Source organism: Melanotaenia boesemani, chromosome 13 (genome assembly GCF_017639745.1).
Source record: "Melanotaenia boesemani isolate fMelBoe1 chromosome 13, fMelBoe1.pri, whole genome shotgun sequence".
Taxonomy (NCBI): Eukaryota; Metazoa; Chordata; class Actinopteri; order Atheriniformes; family Melanotaeniidae; genus Melanotaenia; species Melanotaenia boesemani.
In genome coordinates this window covers 24,531,092-24,548,491 of record NC_055694.1, presented here as the reverse complement: position 1 = coordinate 24,548,491, position 17,400 = coordinate 24,531,092, and the positions used below count along the sequence as shown (strand labels likewise).

Genomic DNA, 17,400 nt, shown 5'->3' with positions numbered 1-17,400 from the left:
TTCCTGCAATGGAGACATTTAGGCACTGTGAATATAATATGTATATGTTACATTCATCTGTGAAACTTACCAATCTGGCCTCAAAAAAACAAAAACAAAAACAAAAAAACTCTATGTACATATATGGATGTACAGTCATCCATTAGAATAGCTGCTTGTGTTATTGTAGCAAGTGAAAGCTCTAATGTTCGCATGAGTGTTTAAAAGAGATGTGCAGTGAAGGAGGTCTGTCTGACAAAACAAAATAGTGAAATGTCAGACGATATGTATTATGGAGTTAAATCCATTTCAGCTGTGTGAAATGACATTCAAACTGAAGCAATTACCAGTTTTCTTTTTTGTTTTGTTTAGTAAAAAGGAAAAAGAGACAAAAATGACAGAGTGACACTAAGTTAAAGCTGACTTGCTGTCTTTGTCTACACATTTAAAATACATGTAGTAAGTCTCAGCAGATGCTCAGTTGTCATGGAGGAGACTAGTCACAAGTGTGGAATGATTATGTTGTGGCGATGTGAGGAAGACTAGCTCAAGCCTGTGAGAAGCCACTAACAACTATTGAAAAGGGTAACAATTTGACCTTAACTTGTTTTCTTTTTTCGTCAAAAATGTCAAAAACAGGTTTTACCCTCAACATGATTTGCACCAGCAAGTACTATTTGACTTTTCTAGTCTAATAAGACAAGCTGAGCTCAGGATGCTTTATAAGAAATAAAAAGAAAAACAAACAAATATAAACATTTTTGTTTTTACAAGCATGCTTTAGTTTAGTCTAAAATAACTGTTGTGTGGAATTGTGTACCTCTCTGCACTTGTGATTTTGAGTACATAAGTATACTCACATTGATAAGTGCATCAAGCTGCAGTGGGTTTTTTAAGTGTCCAGGTGTTGCTGTGATGAGCAAAAAGTTAGCGTGATATGGTACACACCTCTCGCCTGAATGTCTTATGCATTATTTATGCCTCCATTTCTTCCATAACCTCAATAGCTATTTATAACAAACATAATTTACTGATAAAAAATCAAGTGAGCTACAATCAATTTTCTAAACCCTTATGCATGGAAACTATGCATAGCTTTTCAACCACGATGACTCAATTCCTTTTATGTCATGCAAAATGTCAGTCTTGCAATCCATCCCAATATATTTTAATTAGGATTTATGAAGAAATTTGGAAGGATACGTTCTAATTTTCTTGAATCATACTTCCAAAATATATCTCCTGACAAAAAAGTCAACACATAATTCAGCACATAGATGCTAAAAAGCTTTGGCTTAGACTTGACATTGCAAACATTCAGCCTCCTCTTATTAAGAGAAGCAAAAAAGCATTACAGTGATAATCCTGTTTTTTATTACGAGCAAATTTAGCTGTTTATTCTAGAACGAAAGCTACCGCTTACATAAAAATAAAAAAAAATTAAAAATGAAACCACTGGCAGTTCTACTGTTACCTGTGTGCTGCACAGAATTAAGAAGAGTGTGTCAAAATAAAGTGAAGTGTGCGATGTCTCTACTGATTTCTCTCCTAGCTCATTAAAACTTGATGAACCTGAACACTCCCTTTAAAAGCAGCAGCAGTTCTCTGACAGGGCAGGACTTGCCACTGTCCATTAGCATAATGTGTTCTGTGATGGAAACAGGCAGGGTCATGAATACAGGATTTGTGGCTGTTTAAATTTCTCAAAAGTATCATACCAAGTAACCAAGTAGCTTGGATTTATTTATTTTGACTAACCTATTAGTAGCTGAAGTTTATATTGAAACAATAGGTCATCCTGACAAAGACGTGAGACGTTGCTCTAGTTTCCTCTAGCAAGAGTCGCATCAGCTTTCAGCTAAATATTGAGCCATTTGTATAACTCTGTTTAAGAAAACAACTGATAATTCTGCTGTAGCAAACACACCTTGAGTGGCTGTACATTTTTATATAGATCAGAAGAAAGATTACATCTGAAGGATTGATGAAGCTCTTTAAGATTTATGTATGAGTTCTTGTGTTCGTATTAAAACCTAATGTTTTTGTTAGGCATCAGCTGCTCATTTCTTCTTCAACTTGCTGCATGTAAAACACATAATTTCCTGCATGACAGCAAACCTTTCCTCTGTTTTCCTCTGTTTAGAACGACAGATAAAAAACCTTTTATGATAAGATACAGACTGAATAACTTACTGCGTAAAATCTACAGATAGCAGACAGAAGCAGGACGAAAAGAGATGAACTTAGAAGAAAATGTTGCATGTTGTGACTTTTTAAAAATTTAAAAAGTTTCTGAAAACAGCATCTTGGAGAGTTAAATATGTATGGCTGTTTGCAACATTTAACTACACAGAGACTGAGTAAGATTTTTCCGAGACACCCACATATCCCCAAGCCCTCCAGTGAACAGGCCTGATTGAGACATAATTCACCGTGCATTAATGTTTACTCCATATGCGCCAGTGTACAGCAAAAAACTCAAATCTAAGCTAGCTGGAGTTTGAACAGAAAATATATTTGGTTAGTGAGCAGCAAGGGAAGACTAGTTATCATCACATACTTAAGTTGGCTTTGTGGTGCATCCTTTGACAAATAGCAATCTATGTTTGTTTACCTGCATTGGCTGGAGGGTGTGCTGATGCATACTAATGACAGTGTGTGTTCAAGTCTGCGTTCATACATGAGCGTGTGTGTTCAGTCCTTAAACCATGCTGTCTCCTATCTGCAGTGCCATATCTCTTCTTTTGCAGGAGAACTGCTGTGACCAATCTAACATTGCCCCAGGAAGGGAAGGTGTATGTGTGTATATGTGTATGTGTGTTGGTTGCCATCTGCCCCTGTAATTCCCCTGCCCTTCTGGACCAGCTTCTGACCTATTCGGCTGTCACTGCTGAACTTTGCTGACACTTTCTGTTATAAGCACCTCCAGACTGGATAGACTTGGAGAAAAAAATGCAAAGAATTCAAATTTATTTGATTAAAAACAAACAAACACAAAAAAAATAGAGCTTCACATTGTCGCCCTACCCTGCGCCTGTTCCTCTCAGCTGCAGTATTGTGGTAGAAGTTGGGGTATCAGATGAACACAGCATGGTGCTGAGGTAAATGCACATTCTTTTTCTCCCCACTTTAGTGTTTTTGCTCACACATAAGGTCTCATTTTGAACCGGAGGAAATATATGATTTCTCAGGGGGTTGAGGGCTACATGGCTTTGAGTGCCTGAATTAAGTTCAAACCTTTGCAGACATAATGCACTTAACCACATGCTGCATTTGAATCCAACTGAGCACATACTCCAAGGAGCAAAGTAATGATTGGCTTGATCAACCTGATTTCTATCCTTTTTTTAAAGTAACCCATTACTAATGATGGCCTTTGATATATTTGAAAAGCAGCTGAGGAACTGATGGAGCACGGCAGGCTTGAACCCCTTAAAAGAGTGCAGAGGACAGTAGTATATGAGAGCACCAGCTGGAAAAGCTGTTTTAATTAAATTTCTTTATCTACGTCTGACAAACACACATTCTCGCTCTAACTAAAGGTGCTTAGTCCTCCCCTCAGGCTGACAACCCCTCAGCACCTGGGCAAAAGGGGAAGGGATTTCTGGTAAAAAGGGAAAGGGAAAAAAAAGGAGGAGGGGGAAGATAAATTGAAGGCAAATTTCAGTTCAGGTCAGTTTCTGGATGATGATGACTTAATATTCTCAGCATGAAGGATGGTGGAAGTGCTTGTATTTAAAGTTTGTTTTTTTTCCAACAAGCCATGCTCTCGTTCTCCTAGTTTAATTTTTTACTACATTTTCTTTTGAGTTTCCATCCACCATCTTTTTTTTTCCTAGATGCATTTTGAAAATGTGTTGTTGCCTTCTACCTCTGAATACCTCTCCTTTGTGTTACACTCTGAACATATCTTTGCAATCTTTCTGTGTCAAGGCTGCATATATACAGTCTATGTCCATCATATATCCAGTGTAGCCATTGTCTAAGCTTTTTAACTATATTTATTTTCTGTTTATCATTTTTATACTCCTCCTTTGGGAAATCAGTTGTCAGTCCTCCCTGACTTGATACTGTCAGACAATCATCATTTGTCCTCTACAAAGATGACGTTATCTTTGTAGAGGACTGCACATCTGTCTTGTGCTGAAAACATGCCAGCATGCAGGGGCTCAGAACAATACAGACAGAGACATCCATACAGTTATAATCAAGTTTTAATGGTTTTGCTCATTGATTTGAGGCACTTTACAAAAGTAGAGCCAAGGTTTGTTTGCAACTGAATCCTTAAGTAATGAAAAGTTACATTGACTTGTGACCTTCTATGTGGTATGCAAACACATTGCTACCCTATTAACCATCTTTTAATTTGTTAAAGTCCTGAGCCTCACATTGAGGGCAACTTTTATCATATTATTGCCAATCTAACAAGCAAGTCTTCCTCCTCCCTTCCCCTTCAGAGAATCTGTGAAACAGAGCTGCAGCTTGTCAGCTCACAGTGGCACAAGTGCCGATTTATGCCCCCATTTCTTCCATCTAACTACCATGTATGAGCTGCGTCCACGACTAATGGACTGAATTAGATACACATACTTTGTATTCACAAGAGCTCAGACACATGCATATGTATTGTGTAACATTTACTGCAGACAAAAACAAAGTGGAAGGCTGCAGTCAGGCTCTTAGTGTGTGTGTGTATGGCTAGTAGGAGTGTGAACGCAGAATAAACTTTAGACTGTGTTTAAGCAAGAAGCATAAAGGAAGGAAACAATCTGGTTAGGAAGTTGAACAATTCATTTTGTCCGGTCAAACTTTTTATAAAATGTTATTATCAGCACTCAATTTATTGAGTCAAGACTGCGTGTTTGTTAAGTAGATTTTATCTATGACCACCAAATCTATTTGCTTTTTTTGATGGAAATTTGAAGAAATGCCCATTATCTGTCTGACAGATAGACTGTAAAATGCACTATTGGTTTTAATAGAATATATCTAGTGGATACAACTTAAATTAAATCTAGCTGTTAGCCATACTGGACTAATTTTAAATATTTCATATGAACTTTAAAGGGCAAGATACTGAATAAATTAACGCACTTAAATTGATTCAGTATAATTAAGATGAGTAGATAAAGGGGAGCAGGGTTTCCCAAAATGCTGTTCACTTCAATTAGAGATAATTCACCATATGAAACTTTGCACTTTGCAGCTTAGTAATAGTTTTTGTTTTGTTTTTATTTGTTTCATCTTGTTTAGTTTTCTTTTGTTTCTTGTTTTCCATTATTTAGGAATAATAAAAAGAAAGAAAAACATGATCCCATGTCAGCCTTGATGATCTCTAGCTCCAAAGCTTCTGGTGGGAGGTAAACCGGTTCTCAGCTCAACAAAAAAACATTTTGCAGTGTTCTCATTGACCTCATATCAGCAATTATCCATTTCACCAATGTTTTGGTAAAAAGGCAACATGTTCTAGACATAAATAATACAGTTTATCTGTTAGAATGTTGATTAACAATGAAAATGAAGGATTTCTAGTTAATGCTGGTAGTGTCATGTGTTTAAAACCAATTATCCTTTCAGCTGCAGCAACCATGACAGAGACGTCTGTGGTCTGGCATTACTTTCAGCAGAAACCCCCCCACACCAAGTTCCTGCTGCAAAGCAAAAATAATTTTAAGTCTATCAATAACTTTATATAAGGTGAACTTGAAATCCTCATGTATGTCTTCCACAGTCTCATTTACTTACAGCATAATCAGATTCATCAAGTTTGTAAAAGTTATACCAAACTAAAATCATTGTAGTTAATTTTACTCACTCAAGTAAATAAAAACGTCATTTTTTTAGGCAACGAGTTTGCATTGTTTTAGTTAGGTCAACTAATTAGATTTTACAGTGTATAATGTTGCTAAAATGAGGCTGATTGGCACGTTACCCAAAAACACAATACCCTCCAGCAACAGCTGTCACTGGTGCAAAGGCAAACTGCGTCCTTGATTCTAAAGTGTAAAGATCTTGATAAACTGAAGCAATCTGCCACTAAATGTTGAATAATGACTAAAAGAGTACTGAAATGATGGAATCTGATTGTTGTTTAAACTTTTAAGACTCGGATTTCCGGTGCCTGGAATAAGTGATTAGTTACTTTAGGAAGAACGTCTTGGTGTGTAGTGACACAAGACAGCTGTGGGAGATAAGAGCTGTCTGACACCAGTGGGAAATGTCACAGCTAATACATATCGCATGTGGAGGGATGCACACTGAAAGCCTTGTTTCCTGCAAGCATGAGCGTGAGACGTGAGCTCACTTGCAGTGAAATGCCGCATGTGTGCTGGACATGATTACATTCTTATGTGTGTGATTCCCGTTAATTTGATTCTTTGGTGGTTATCTGATATATGAAACACTGAACCATAAATCAAAAAGGCACATAAAATGCTTCACTTAGAGCTATACTTGCATGTGTGCTTACAGTTGTACCATTTGTCTTGGAATTTTGGTGTATGGAGGACTCATGTAATTTATTCTAGCAACAATGCCAACTACTGTGCAATTCACAGGAAATGGATTAATCCAGAGAAGAGTTGAAATTGCAGACCTAACTTTAAAACTCCTCAGCTCCAGGTCCTCCAGTTGAATGTTGAATCCTTCATTTCTCATATACCAACCAGTTGCATCACTTTATTAAAACCCCAAGCTGTGAAGTACACAACGTGACAAATAAACTTAATGGTTAAATTATTAAACAACAAAGCTTTAAATCACCTCATTTAAATGTTTTATTTAATTGGATGTGAAAGTTGGAAAAAAAGTTGAGGCAAAAAAGATATCTTGCATTTCCTGCAACCTCTATCCCTGACCTTAAAACGGAAAATAACTAAACATCCATTTCCAGTAAATAAAGCAGCGTCCTTAAGTCGCAACAGTCCACACAGCACACTCATAATGCCCCACACAGTGCTTGCCTTCAGTGACACCAGCCCCTAATTATGGAGTTACAGAGTGTGCTGGGGTTCATGAAAGTCCAGCAGAAAAAAACAAGCTCAGCCGAATGCCTACCGAACGGAGACACGCGCTGCATCCTGCTGTTGGCTTATTATGGGAAACCTTTGACATTTTCCAGAGTACTTTCTTCTTTTGGCCTCATCACATTGTGTGACAGCTAGAAAAAAAAAAAGAAAAACCAAACTGTTCTATACCACCAAGCTTCGTTCAAATAACCAAAGTGCAGAACTGAACACGGTGACACTCACAAATTCATTTCCTGTGTTCGATCAGTAGAAGTACAAAATAACTTCAACCTTTTTTCTCTCAAAAAATAAATACAACTGCTAAATTGCTCAAATTACACTCAATGCTTCAATCTATTTTTATTTCTCTCCTTCTCTTTTTCTCTATCATTATGGAAATGAGCAAGCGCTGGATGTGCGAGGTTGACAGAATACTAAACACACACTTCTATTTGTTCTCTTTTCAGCACACATCCCTGTGGTATACAGCAAAAACTGAAGTAATGATGAGTTAAATGGACAGAAGGTAAACAAAATAAGGAAAACAAAGCAGGCTTTGGGGGAAATTAAATCTCCTGATGTTGCAGGCAGTGCATAAAACATTGTTCAATAGCCAGCCAGACAGACACATTATTCCATACCAGCATAGTTTAAAATGGTCCATGCTTGGATCTGCAATTTATGAGTCTATGGGATGCACACCCTTCCACATACAGTCCCACAGAGCAGTATATAATTCTCATTATAATTCACCATTCCTTGAATATGATTATTGAACTCTGCTCCTAATATAAATGAGGTTTAAAGGAATATGCATTAGCTGGGATGAAAGTTCATTTCAGAAACTATATGATAAGATCTGACAGATCATCAGCTTCAGGCTCACGTGACTGTTGAAATCATCCTTTTATGATATCATCCATACAAATAATTTAGTTGGTTTTGTAGGCGGCCCTGAGAATACATAAAATCACATTTATGAACTGAAGGACATGTTTATTTATCATACTGTATTTTGTTATTCTTGTCGGTGGGGATGGTGGCTCAGTTTACTCAAATGCTAAAAAAAAGCTAAATATTAACTAGAAAAGGAAAAAATCCCCAATAAGGACTCAAATCAACATCCCAAGAAATTACAGGTTTAACTGCGTATAAAGTGTATAAATCCGGCATAGAGCTCCATTAATGTTACAAAGGGAAGCAAAGCAGCATGTCCAGCATGCCTCTGGCTGGGATTGTGTCAAACCGTAACGTACAGGCTCACAAGAACATAAAGACTGTCTGTGTACAGTTTTTCACACTGAGAGAAAAATCAGAACAAAAACATTCACATAATAGTTACTTAGAGTCTTTTTCTCTTTATTTCTCTCTTTGTCTCCATATCTTTTGCACTCTGTCTGGTTCCCCGCTATCATAAATCTTATTAAAGCTCAGCAAGAGGGCACGCTCAGCAGCCTGTACAGAAACACAAACACACAAGCCAAAGCACAACTTACTGCAGGGGTGTGTGTGCTCTGTATTGTGAAATAAATATAAAATAAACTAGCAGAACATAAATGGTGTCACTGACATGCTGCTGGGTCTTGTGTCAGTGTATTGTAATTGTGTCTGGTGGAGCGAAACACATATATCCACACCAACACATACACACCCACACACACACACACACACACACACACACACACACACACACACACACACACACACATTCAAACAGTTCTGGTTGACGTCAGGCACCCCGGTCCAGGAGTCAAACGAAAGGGATGATGACAATACAAGTGGAGGCAAAACACTACCCACTGTAAGTATGTGTGTGTGTGTGTGTGTGTGTGTGTGTGTGTGTGTGTGTGTGCGCGTATAGGTGTGTGTCTGTGTGTAAAGACGGAGCAAGCACACATGCAATACATTATGAATAGACTGTTTACCATGATTCCATGGATTTGTCTACAAGTAGCTGCACGTGTTGTTGCTATAACAACCAATAATTTATGTATAGCTGCTGAAAACAAACTAATATCTCAATTTGAAAGTTTAGAAACTGAGAGAGGTGATCAGATCACCACACTCCACATTTACTAGGTTCATGCATGTGTTTAAGCGTGTGTTTGTATCAGCATGTGGCTGGGAGTCAGGGTCAGGTTGAGGTTGGGATGTTCAGAGTTGAAGGTTTCCTGCTATTCATGTCTTTATGTCTCCAAGGAAAAAGAATACAATGTTTCTTAATGCAAACTTAACACACAGGAAAACAAAGTGCACACACCAACATTCCCAAAACACACACAAGCAGACGCATAGCCTACTGGAATAAAAGTTAACACAAACTATAAAATGGGATGTTAGAGGTTCTGTAATGTGTGTGTATGTGTTTGTGCAGGAAGTGGAAATGAGTTCAGGCGCATACACACATCCTGAGGTTCAACTGCAATCTGTAAACAATGTTTCCGAGTGAGTGAAGAAAAATAGAAAGCGAGGGGTGAAATGTTCAGAAGAGAGTGAGAGCTTTAGTGTGTTTGGAAGTCCTGACAGAAGAAGAACAAGACAGCGCTGCAGATGTCTGACTCACAGCGGCCGCTGCCTCTGCAGAGAACTGAAACATGACAGCATCTGTATGAACGGTGCAGATATCATCAACGATGAGCAAAAACACTTCTTTGACTTTCACTTCCTAATAAGGAAACACTGACTGTGGCTCAGCTATTGGCAAGATATCACAGCACAATATTGTTCAGAATCATGCTGACATAGCACGCCACTTATTTCCCCCTAATTAACAATCTGACAATGAAATTCATCGCACTGGTTACACTTGCCACTGTGGTTATTTTCTGACATCGCCACCCAACAATTAAATTAGAGCCTGTCCATCACGGTTTAGAGCACTGCCACAACTAAGCCCTGTTTTAAAATAACTTGCTGCTGTGTTAATCACAAACACAGTTTTCACTGCTGCTGCTACACAGTCACACCGTCAACATGAGAAGAACATAGAGAGCTCATTAAGAGTGACATTAGGCACTTCTCCATGCTAATTACTTCCAATATATGACAAAGAGCTGAGAAGGGGTGGGCTTTCAGCTTCCCCCTGCACCACCGTGTTGAGTGATAAGGCCTTCGATAAGCAGCTAGAGACTACTAATTGCCTCACACGGACTCATACAGTCACTGGTGTTTTGTTTACCCTGCTGTCATTCCTTAGATTGCATTTTAGAAACTAAATCAAGTGGAAATCTGTGACTTGCACTCTTGGAAAATAAGTTTAATCATATATAATTTGGATGAATTTACCATGAATAACAAGACAATATAAATAAAAGAAACATCACAAAAGATTGTGAAAGACTGCTCTTTTCTGAGTGCCATTTGAGTTCGAGACTGTGTAAACCAATGATTAAACCAATGAATAAATGTATAAATAAATTTGACAAAATGATAAGTCATTTGCAAAATTCCTGATCAGAGACCACTAAATCAGACTAGCAGGGATCTGTCTGATAGCTTCCAGATCACAGCCACAGATAACTCAGTATCCTGTGCATCTGCATCAAATAGTTCCTGAACCTTACAAAGTCAGAGCCAAACGATGTCACTTGCATTACCAAACAGTCAGGTTTACTCCCAAGCTGCAGGACATGTCAAAGAAACCTGGATCATTAACTATATAAACAATTACTCCCTGTCAAGGGGGGTCAAAAGCAAATAATGTTGCACTTTACAGCTCTGGCCCACTGAGTTGTCCGTTCTCTGACTAATGTTTTTCGCTGCTTGGACAGCTGCTTCTGAACTATCCTGGCAGATCAATACTGGGTGAGCTGAGGTGAGCAGAGGCAAGCCTGAGTGGAAACTGTATACAGAGGAAAGATATAGCTTCCAGGTCTGAAAAGTGAATCCAGTGCAGATGGCCTTTCTATATATATGTTCTTTCAAATAGCTAACAGGGGTACTTAGTCAAATCTACTTTTTACTTGTAAAGCCCATCTTTAGAAAAAAAAAATAAATAAATAAATAAAGATAGCTCATACCAAAAACCCAAAACTTGAACTTTTTCTTTCTTAATGGATTTTTGGGCACTAAAGACCTTTAATTTAATATCGCTTGATAGACAGGATCATGTCTCTGTCAAAGTGTCTTTGTTGGAAACGTTGCCAGTTACAGATGGTAAGTTGTGAGAGCGGATGACCTTCCTTCATGTTAGCTCTTCATGAACCAATGATTCCTCTGAGATAAAACAGAGCAGACAAAGTTGAGGATGCAGAGTTCAGTTGTATAGTTTGAAAGCTCTGTGTACTTTTAAAAGGGCAACAAACTTTCTGATAAAGTCAAGGCTACCCATTTTCCCCATAAGCCTCCACAAAGACGGCTAACAAGCTCCTCTATGTTAGAAACGGACATGGCAACACTGAAATCATAACCCTGGAGAGGTAACTTTACAGTGTACTTTTGATATCTTGATGGGAGACATTCTCACCCAGAATCCCCACCCTGGCTTAAAGATGAAGTAGATATTTTGCCTCTGTTGTGTGAAATCTATGATGTGCAAAGATTTAATTAAGATAGGCCGGGGAGTCATAATTAATTCTGCCTCTTTCTGAGTCAGGCTTACTGTCAAAAACACAGGAAAAGGCTTTGGCTGAATAAATTATAGGGGCATTGTGTGTATGTTTCCCCCCGTGTGAAGGGTAATGGCTGTCGTGCATTTAGTTTCTGTATTTTCCTACATCTGAGGTGTGTCAGTAAAAAGTGATGTTTTTCCAAAGTCTATTCAAGCCTGCTGGCACTTTTTTTTTAAACAGGCATCCCACTGTCTTAAATCAAATTACACTTCAGTCCAGGAGTTTATTTTGACTGTCAGGAGCATCCTCTATAGAGACATGTCAGTGACAAATGTGAAATTGAAAGATTCACATCAAATGGGCTCTTGCTGAGCAGGTAGTGCTGGTGATGGTTGGAGTCACAGGAGACATCTGGACTGTCTGAGGTCCTTCTCTTCCATTACACTTTCTTGACTTTGAGTCTCTGGCCTATACTGAAACGTGATTGACCTTTGTTTAGTCACCTCGGGCTGCAGTCGAATGAAATGAAGGACATATCTCCAGGGAGCCGGTCTCAGACATTTTCCTTTTTAAATTAAATCTCTAAGACATTTTAAAAAGTGGCTTTTCTGTTCAGTTTACAACTATATTTGGCACAAATCAGCAATGCAACTTGAGCTGAACATGACCTTTTAACAGATGTCTATCACTCTATTGTTCTTATGTCCTAAAACAGTTTTTATTTTTGTTAGTGTGCGTGTGTGTTTCCCTTCAACTTGGGGCCGATGCAACATTAATCAGGCATTTTTCTTAGCCAAGCCCCTGTTTCCAAAGTCCAATACTAATCCTTCAAGCTGGAAATTCTGTGAGTTTTCTGGTTTTGGCCAAATTTGCAACAACTGTCTTATTATCAGGAGACGACAGGCAATAATGGCTGTGGCCTGAGCCAAGCAATCGCTCCTTTGAGCTTTTAAAGAACACTCCTATTAAAGACTGCTTTATGACTTTTGTCACTTTTTTGACTGGTGATTATAGACCATTCATTGGGGAGGATCTGTCAGCTATTTGTGGGTGGTGCACACTGTACATGCCATTTAAAGCTTTGCTATGATTGTGCCGAACCTGCATTTTTTTCTCTGAGATTCTTTTCGCTCTAATTTGCAGAACATATTTCTTTACTTTGTGGAGAACCTCCTCATGCTAATAAGGACATCTCATCAACGGCATTTCAGAGACAAACTAGGCTGTTTAAAAATGCAAGGTCTTTGGTATCTTGTCTGTGATTTCCTGTAATTAAGTACTGGGGAGCGCAGCGCCCTTGGCTCTGAGGACAATTGTAGTAGAACAAGCCTGTGCTTTTTGGAGTAGATTTGAATAATGGTAGAGCTATATTGGCCCCATGCCTGTCTGAGCATCTTCTAAATAACTACTGCACCACTACTGAAACCATACGTCTCCAAAAAGTGGCCTACTGTCGTATTTGGGCCAACACTAATTGTCTCACTAATCTCTTCAGCATTAAATGACCCAGAGAAACTGGGTCCCACAGGGCAGGCTTACCCCCTCTGATTGGAGACTTTGCTTTTTGTTTTGCTTGGCATATTAAAACAGCATAGGCTGCTAGTGAAAAGCCTACTGAGCTATTGGAAATGTAATTAAGGGCTAGCAGCAGCTTTTAAACGGTTGACTAGTGCAGAAACAAACTGTGCCCTTCAGCCAGCAAAAACTTTAATACATGGGAAATGAGTGGCTTAATCGATAAGCAGGGCCTTATTTCTTTTGTAGGGGAAAATTCAATGGAAGACAGAAATGGACTGCCTCAATGCCTGAATACTGTTTCATCAGCGTTTTATGGCAATAACACACAGAGACCTTGCTATAAAAAACAATACCTCATCAAGACAATTACATCTGTCATTAACACATAAACAAACAGAAGCCATACTCCGCTGCCTCCAGGTGATTTTTCAGCGTTTTATGATGTGGCGCAAACTGGAAAAGAATCCGACATCTTAAATACTCCTGAGCTGTTGAGGCGAGGAACAACTGAGAAATACTTTGATGAAGCCAAATGCATCAGCCACTTCACATTGACAGTGAATAGTCTATTGTCCATGCCAGACAATGGCATTCATCATTAATGTTCTCTAATCTGATTTTTTTTTTTTTAATCTTTCACAAACATGTTTTTCCAAACAAGCTGGCCTATGGAGTGAGTGATTGAGCAATTATTAGACACAGACGCAGCGAGCCCATACTGTGGACTTTTGTCCCTGGGATCAGCCAGACCCGGGATCATTAGAAACATTTTTTCACCACGTTTCCTCCTTGCACACCTCTGGCTTTGTAGCCTGCACACATACACCATGATGCAACACCTTCAGAACTAGTAGGAGGTCATGCCTGACTATTTGTTGGTGTAGAGTAAAAAGCAAGAAAAAAAAAAAAAAAAAAAAAACAAACAAAACAAACACACCAAAGTCTATAAAACCCCATCTCCATGTGTTACCTCTGATAAATATTCATGACAGCAGCTTGAAAAACAGATGTTTTCCTCCAATTAAAGCTTGCCAAGATCTACAAATTTAGAAACAGAAAGATGTTTTTTTAAAATCAAAACCTAGTTTAAGTTGTCCAAAACACAGCTGAAACAATACAGCACTCACAGCAAAGATTTATATATGTCAAATGGGATGTGAACACGTGGATAACAAGGCGAGGTACCAGTGTTGCTCCATGCCCCTGGACTACAACTCCCCAGGATCAGCTTCAAGTAATGCTGAATACTCCCCCAAAAAAGGGAGGTGTATTATCCTATTAGACCCTATCAGAAGGATGTGAATGCTGCTGTGGTAACAGATATTGAACATCAGCCAAACTAGCTGTGCGGAGCAGATTAAATCAAGTCATCAAAAGATCCTCCTTACATCAAAGCCCTGAGCAGACCTGGCCACGTGCCTGCCATACCAACAGTGTGGAGACAAAAAGCAGATCCGCCAAATCTGGCAAAGGACACAGACTGTTGCTCACTTCAAAGGCAGAAATCTCATGTCTCTGGTCATTATTAGCAGGCAAACCCCAGAAACCCAGTGGCCGTCGAAGGTGAACAGAGAAAAACTGCAGAGGACTTACCATCAGGAGGTTGGGCCGGAGTGAAGTGATGTGGTTTGTCTGAAAGAGATAAAGAGAAAAAAAGAGAAAAAAGATTAGTTTGGGGGAAATTCTGCAACTTCTCACAGGTAGAACCAAAGTAACTGAGTTGCCCCAAAATGTAGGAAGATACATTCTCTTTGGGCTTTTTTTTTAAATGAATCTGAACACATTCACTGGGCCCTGCAGGAAGCAGGCTCAGCTAATCGGACAGGATTGAATTTCTGCAATATCAATAAGATCACTGTTGCCATCCATGGCTTCTATGATCTAATCATTACAAACCATACTGCATGACTTTTGCTATTGTAAGAGAACATGAGGATTGAGAACACAGGGAACTGATTTTGTTTGGAGATGAAAAGTATGAGATAATACACCCTCAGTCACCGTTTCCACCCACCTGCAGCCATATGCAGAATAAATCAGAACTTTTCCCCCTAATCCATCAAATGACATCATGCTACTCTCCTGGTCAACACCCAGCAGACGATGACATAAGGCCTGTAGGTTTGTGGGAACAATGAAACTAAACCTCTAATGTCAAAAGACTAAGAAACACTCAGCAGGAGAGGCTCATGAAACCTGATTCTTTTGTAGCTTTAACAGCTTAGTTAGATACTTTTTGATGATGCAGCTTGTTTTAATTTTGCTTAGTTGTAAACTAAACAAGGGATGCTGTTTCTGGCAAAACTGAGAAAACCACGCAACATTTTTTTACCGCATTTGATTGAAAAAGTTGCTTTTCAGCTTACAGGCTGTATTCCAAGATGTCTTTAAATCCAAATTACAAAAACATGTGATATGTGACATTAGAGCAGCTAATGTTTCCATTTGAGATGCTGTAACCAAAAAAAGGAAGTTTGTAAACTAAACAAAAGCTAATTTAAATTGCATTAGATTATTATTCTGTGAGGTTAACAAGAAAATGTGCAAATCTGCAAGCAATATTTGCTTGTGAACTGCCCTTCGTGTTTCTTAGAGAGCATCGTGATACTGTACACTGGTCATAGTGTACCAGGGCACTTGCGTACCAAGCACGACCCAACTGAACCACCATCTGCACTCTGGCAGTCTACCCGGCTGCGTGACTCACTAAGCAAAGCCCCAGTGAGTTGTCAGAGCTGCCTGCACTGAACAAACACACCGACATTCGCATTCAGAAAAGCCTGTGCAACCACTGAGACATCTCTCCAATGCCTCTGCACTGTAACGGATAATGAGGAAGATAAAACACATCACATCAATTACCCCGTTAGCACATTTGCGGGGCCCCCGTCAACCGCTACGTCAGAGTCGTTCTTAGGACTTCTACAAAACCAATCGGCATCTCGGGATACAGCTGAGTTTTAAATTTAGGCTCATTTAAAATTGCTTGTCAACAGTCTGGGCTTGAGGGGAAAAAGAGTGTGTATGTGTGTGTGTGTGAGAAAGAAAAAAATGAGGGGAGAGGAGCAGAGAGGCGAGGTTGGTGCTAGAGGTGAATAATGAATTGTCTGCTGAAGCCGTTTTGCAGTCAGTCATGACGGTAACTGATTTTCATCTATGGGTGGTGGGGGGGATTTAAAGAATACATACCATACATACAAAACAAGGGGAAAGGCGAAAGGCATGAGGAACATGTAGAGGAGGATCTATGGGCTGTACTTTTTTTCTTGCTTTTGTAAGGATGTCTAAACATCCACAAACACACACAGAGATGTACTGTCATACAAGGTGAATCAGAACAGCCTGAAAGAGAGGGTGTCTTACAAAGTGAGCCAAGATGCTGGGCAAAGCTAAACGGTTTCTTCACATTTCCATAACGAAAGGACAAGATAAGGTCTTTCCATAAACATATCAGCCACTTCCATCTCCTTTTGCACCTGGCCAAGCATGCGTAAGTTCCCAGGCCTGTGTGAATGTCACAACAGGGCCATCATTCATCCTATATCTTCTGCAAATCAATAAGTGTCTGACTGTGACATTTACCCACGTGCAGAGGGAGGTGTGTGTGTATATATCTTTGTATATGTGCCACCTTCGTCTTTGCTGTGTCTGATGTATAGTCGTGAGGAATGATGAAGTGAGTGTGTGTCCGTGTGATGGGCTTTATTAGCAGGCAGAAGAATTTTGAGGGGGAGGGGATACAAAACGGTGCATGTATGTATGGGCATGCTTCATCCCATATGGTGACAACAGCATTTGTGAATATGAGGTTGACTCTTTTAACACCCATCCTCCCACCACACACACACAGAAACATCATTGCAACCAGTACTATCACTATCCCACCCAGCTGTCCTTGCGGCCACATGGCGAGGGCTCTTGGCAGCAAAATGGAGCTCCTTTTAGCTCATCAGTTTCTCCACATTTCTTTTCATTTGGTCATATGAGATGTGAGGGTGCTTTAACTAAGTCTGTATTAATTCTAACAGTATCTGTCTGCTGCAAATTGATTCAGTGACACAATGTGGTTACAAATGATCTATCCTACTGCAAGTAACCTGCAACCACTCGTTGGTATGAGAGGGACCGACTGACTAAAAATGACAAAGAACACTGGCATAAAAATATAGGTACTCTGTCACAAATGCATAGAGGTACATTCTCCTGTGTGGGGATTTGTGAAAAGTCAATAACCTAATAACAGAAAAAAGAGAAATCTAGGAAAAATTAGTGAACATGGAATGACAGCCAGGGTTAAAGAGAATTCAGAGGGCAATTTCCTTTGAAACACTGCTTAAACACCACTT

At 39.3% G+C, this 17,400-nt stretch overlaps 1 protein-coding gene across 6 annotated transcripts in view; it reads right to left on the bottom strand.

The window, feature by feature from the left end:
- The window catches only part of agrn (agrin), a 257,582-nt gene that overhangs the window by 139,075 nt on the left and 101,107 nt on the right, over nt 1-17,400 (bottom strand). For all 6 annotated transcript variants that reach the window (XM_042004268.1, XM_042004269.1, XM_042004270.1 and 3 more), the window contains one exon: nt 14,648-14,686. In XM_042004268.1, coding sequence (XP_041860202.1) covers nt 14,648-14,686 — 39 coding nt within the window. The remainder of the gene's footprint in view (nt 1-14,647; nt 14,687-17,400) is intronic.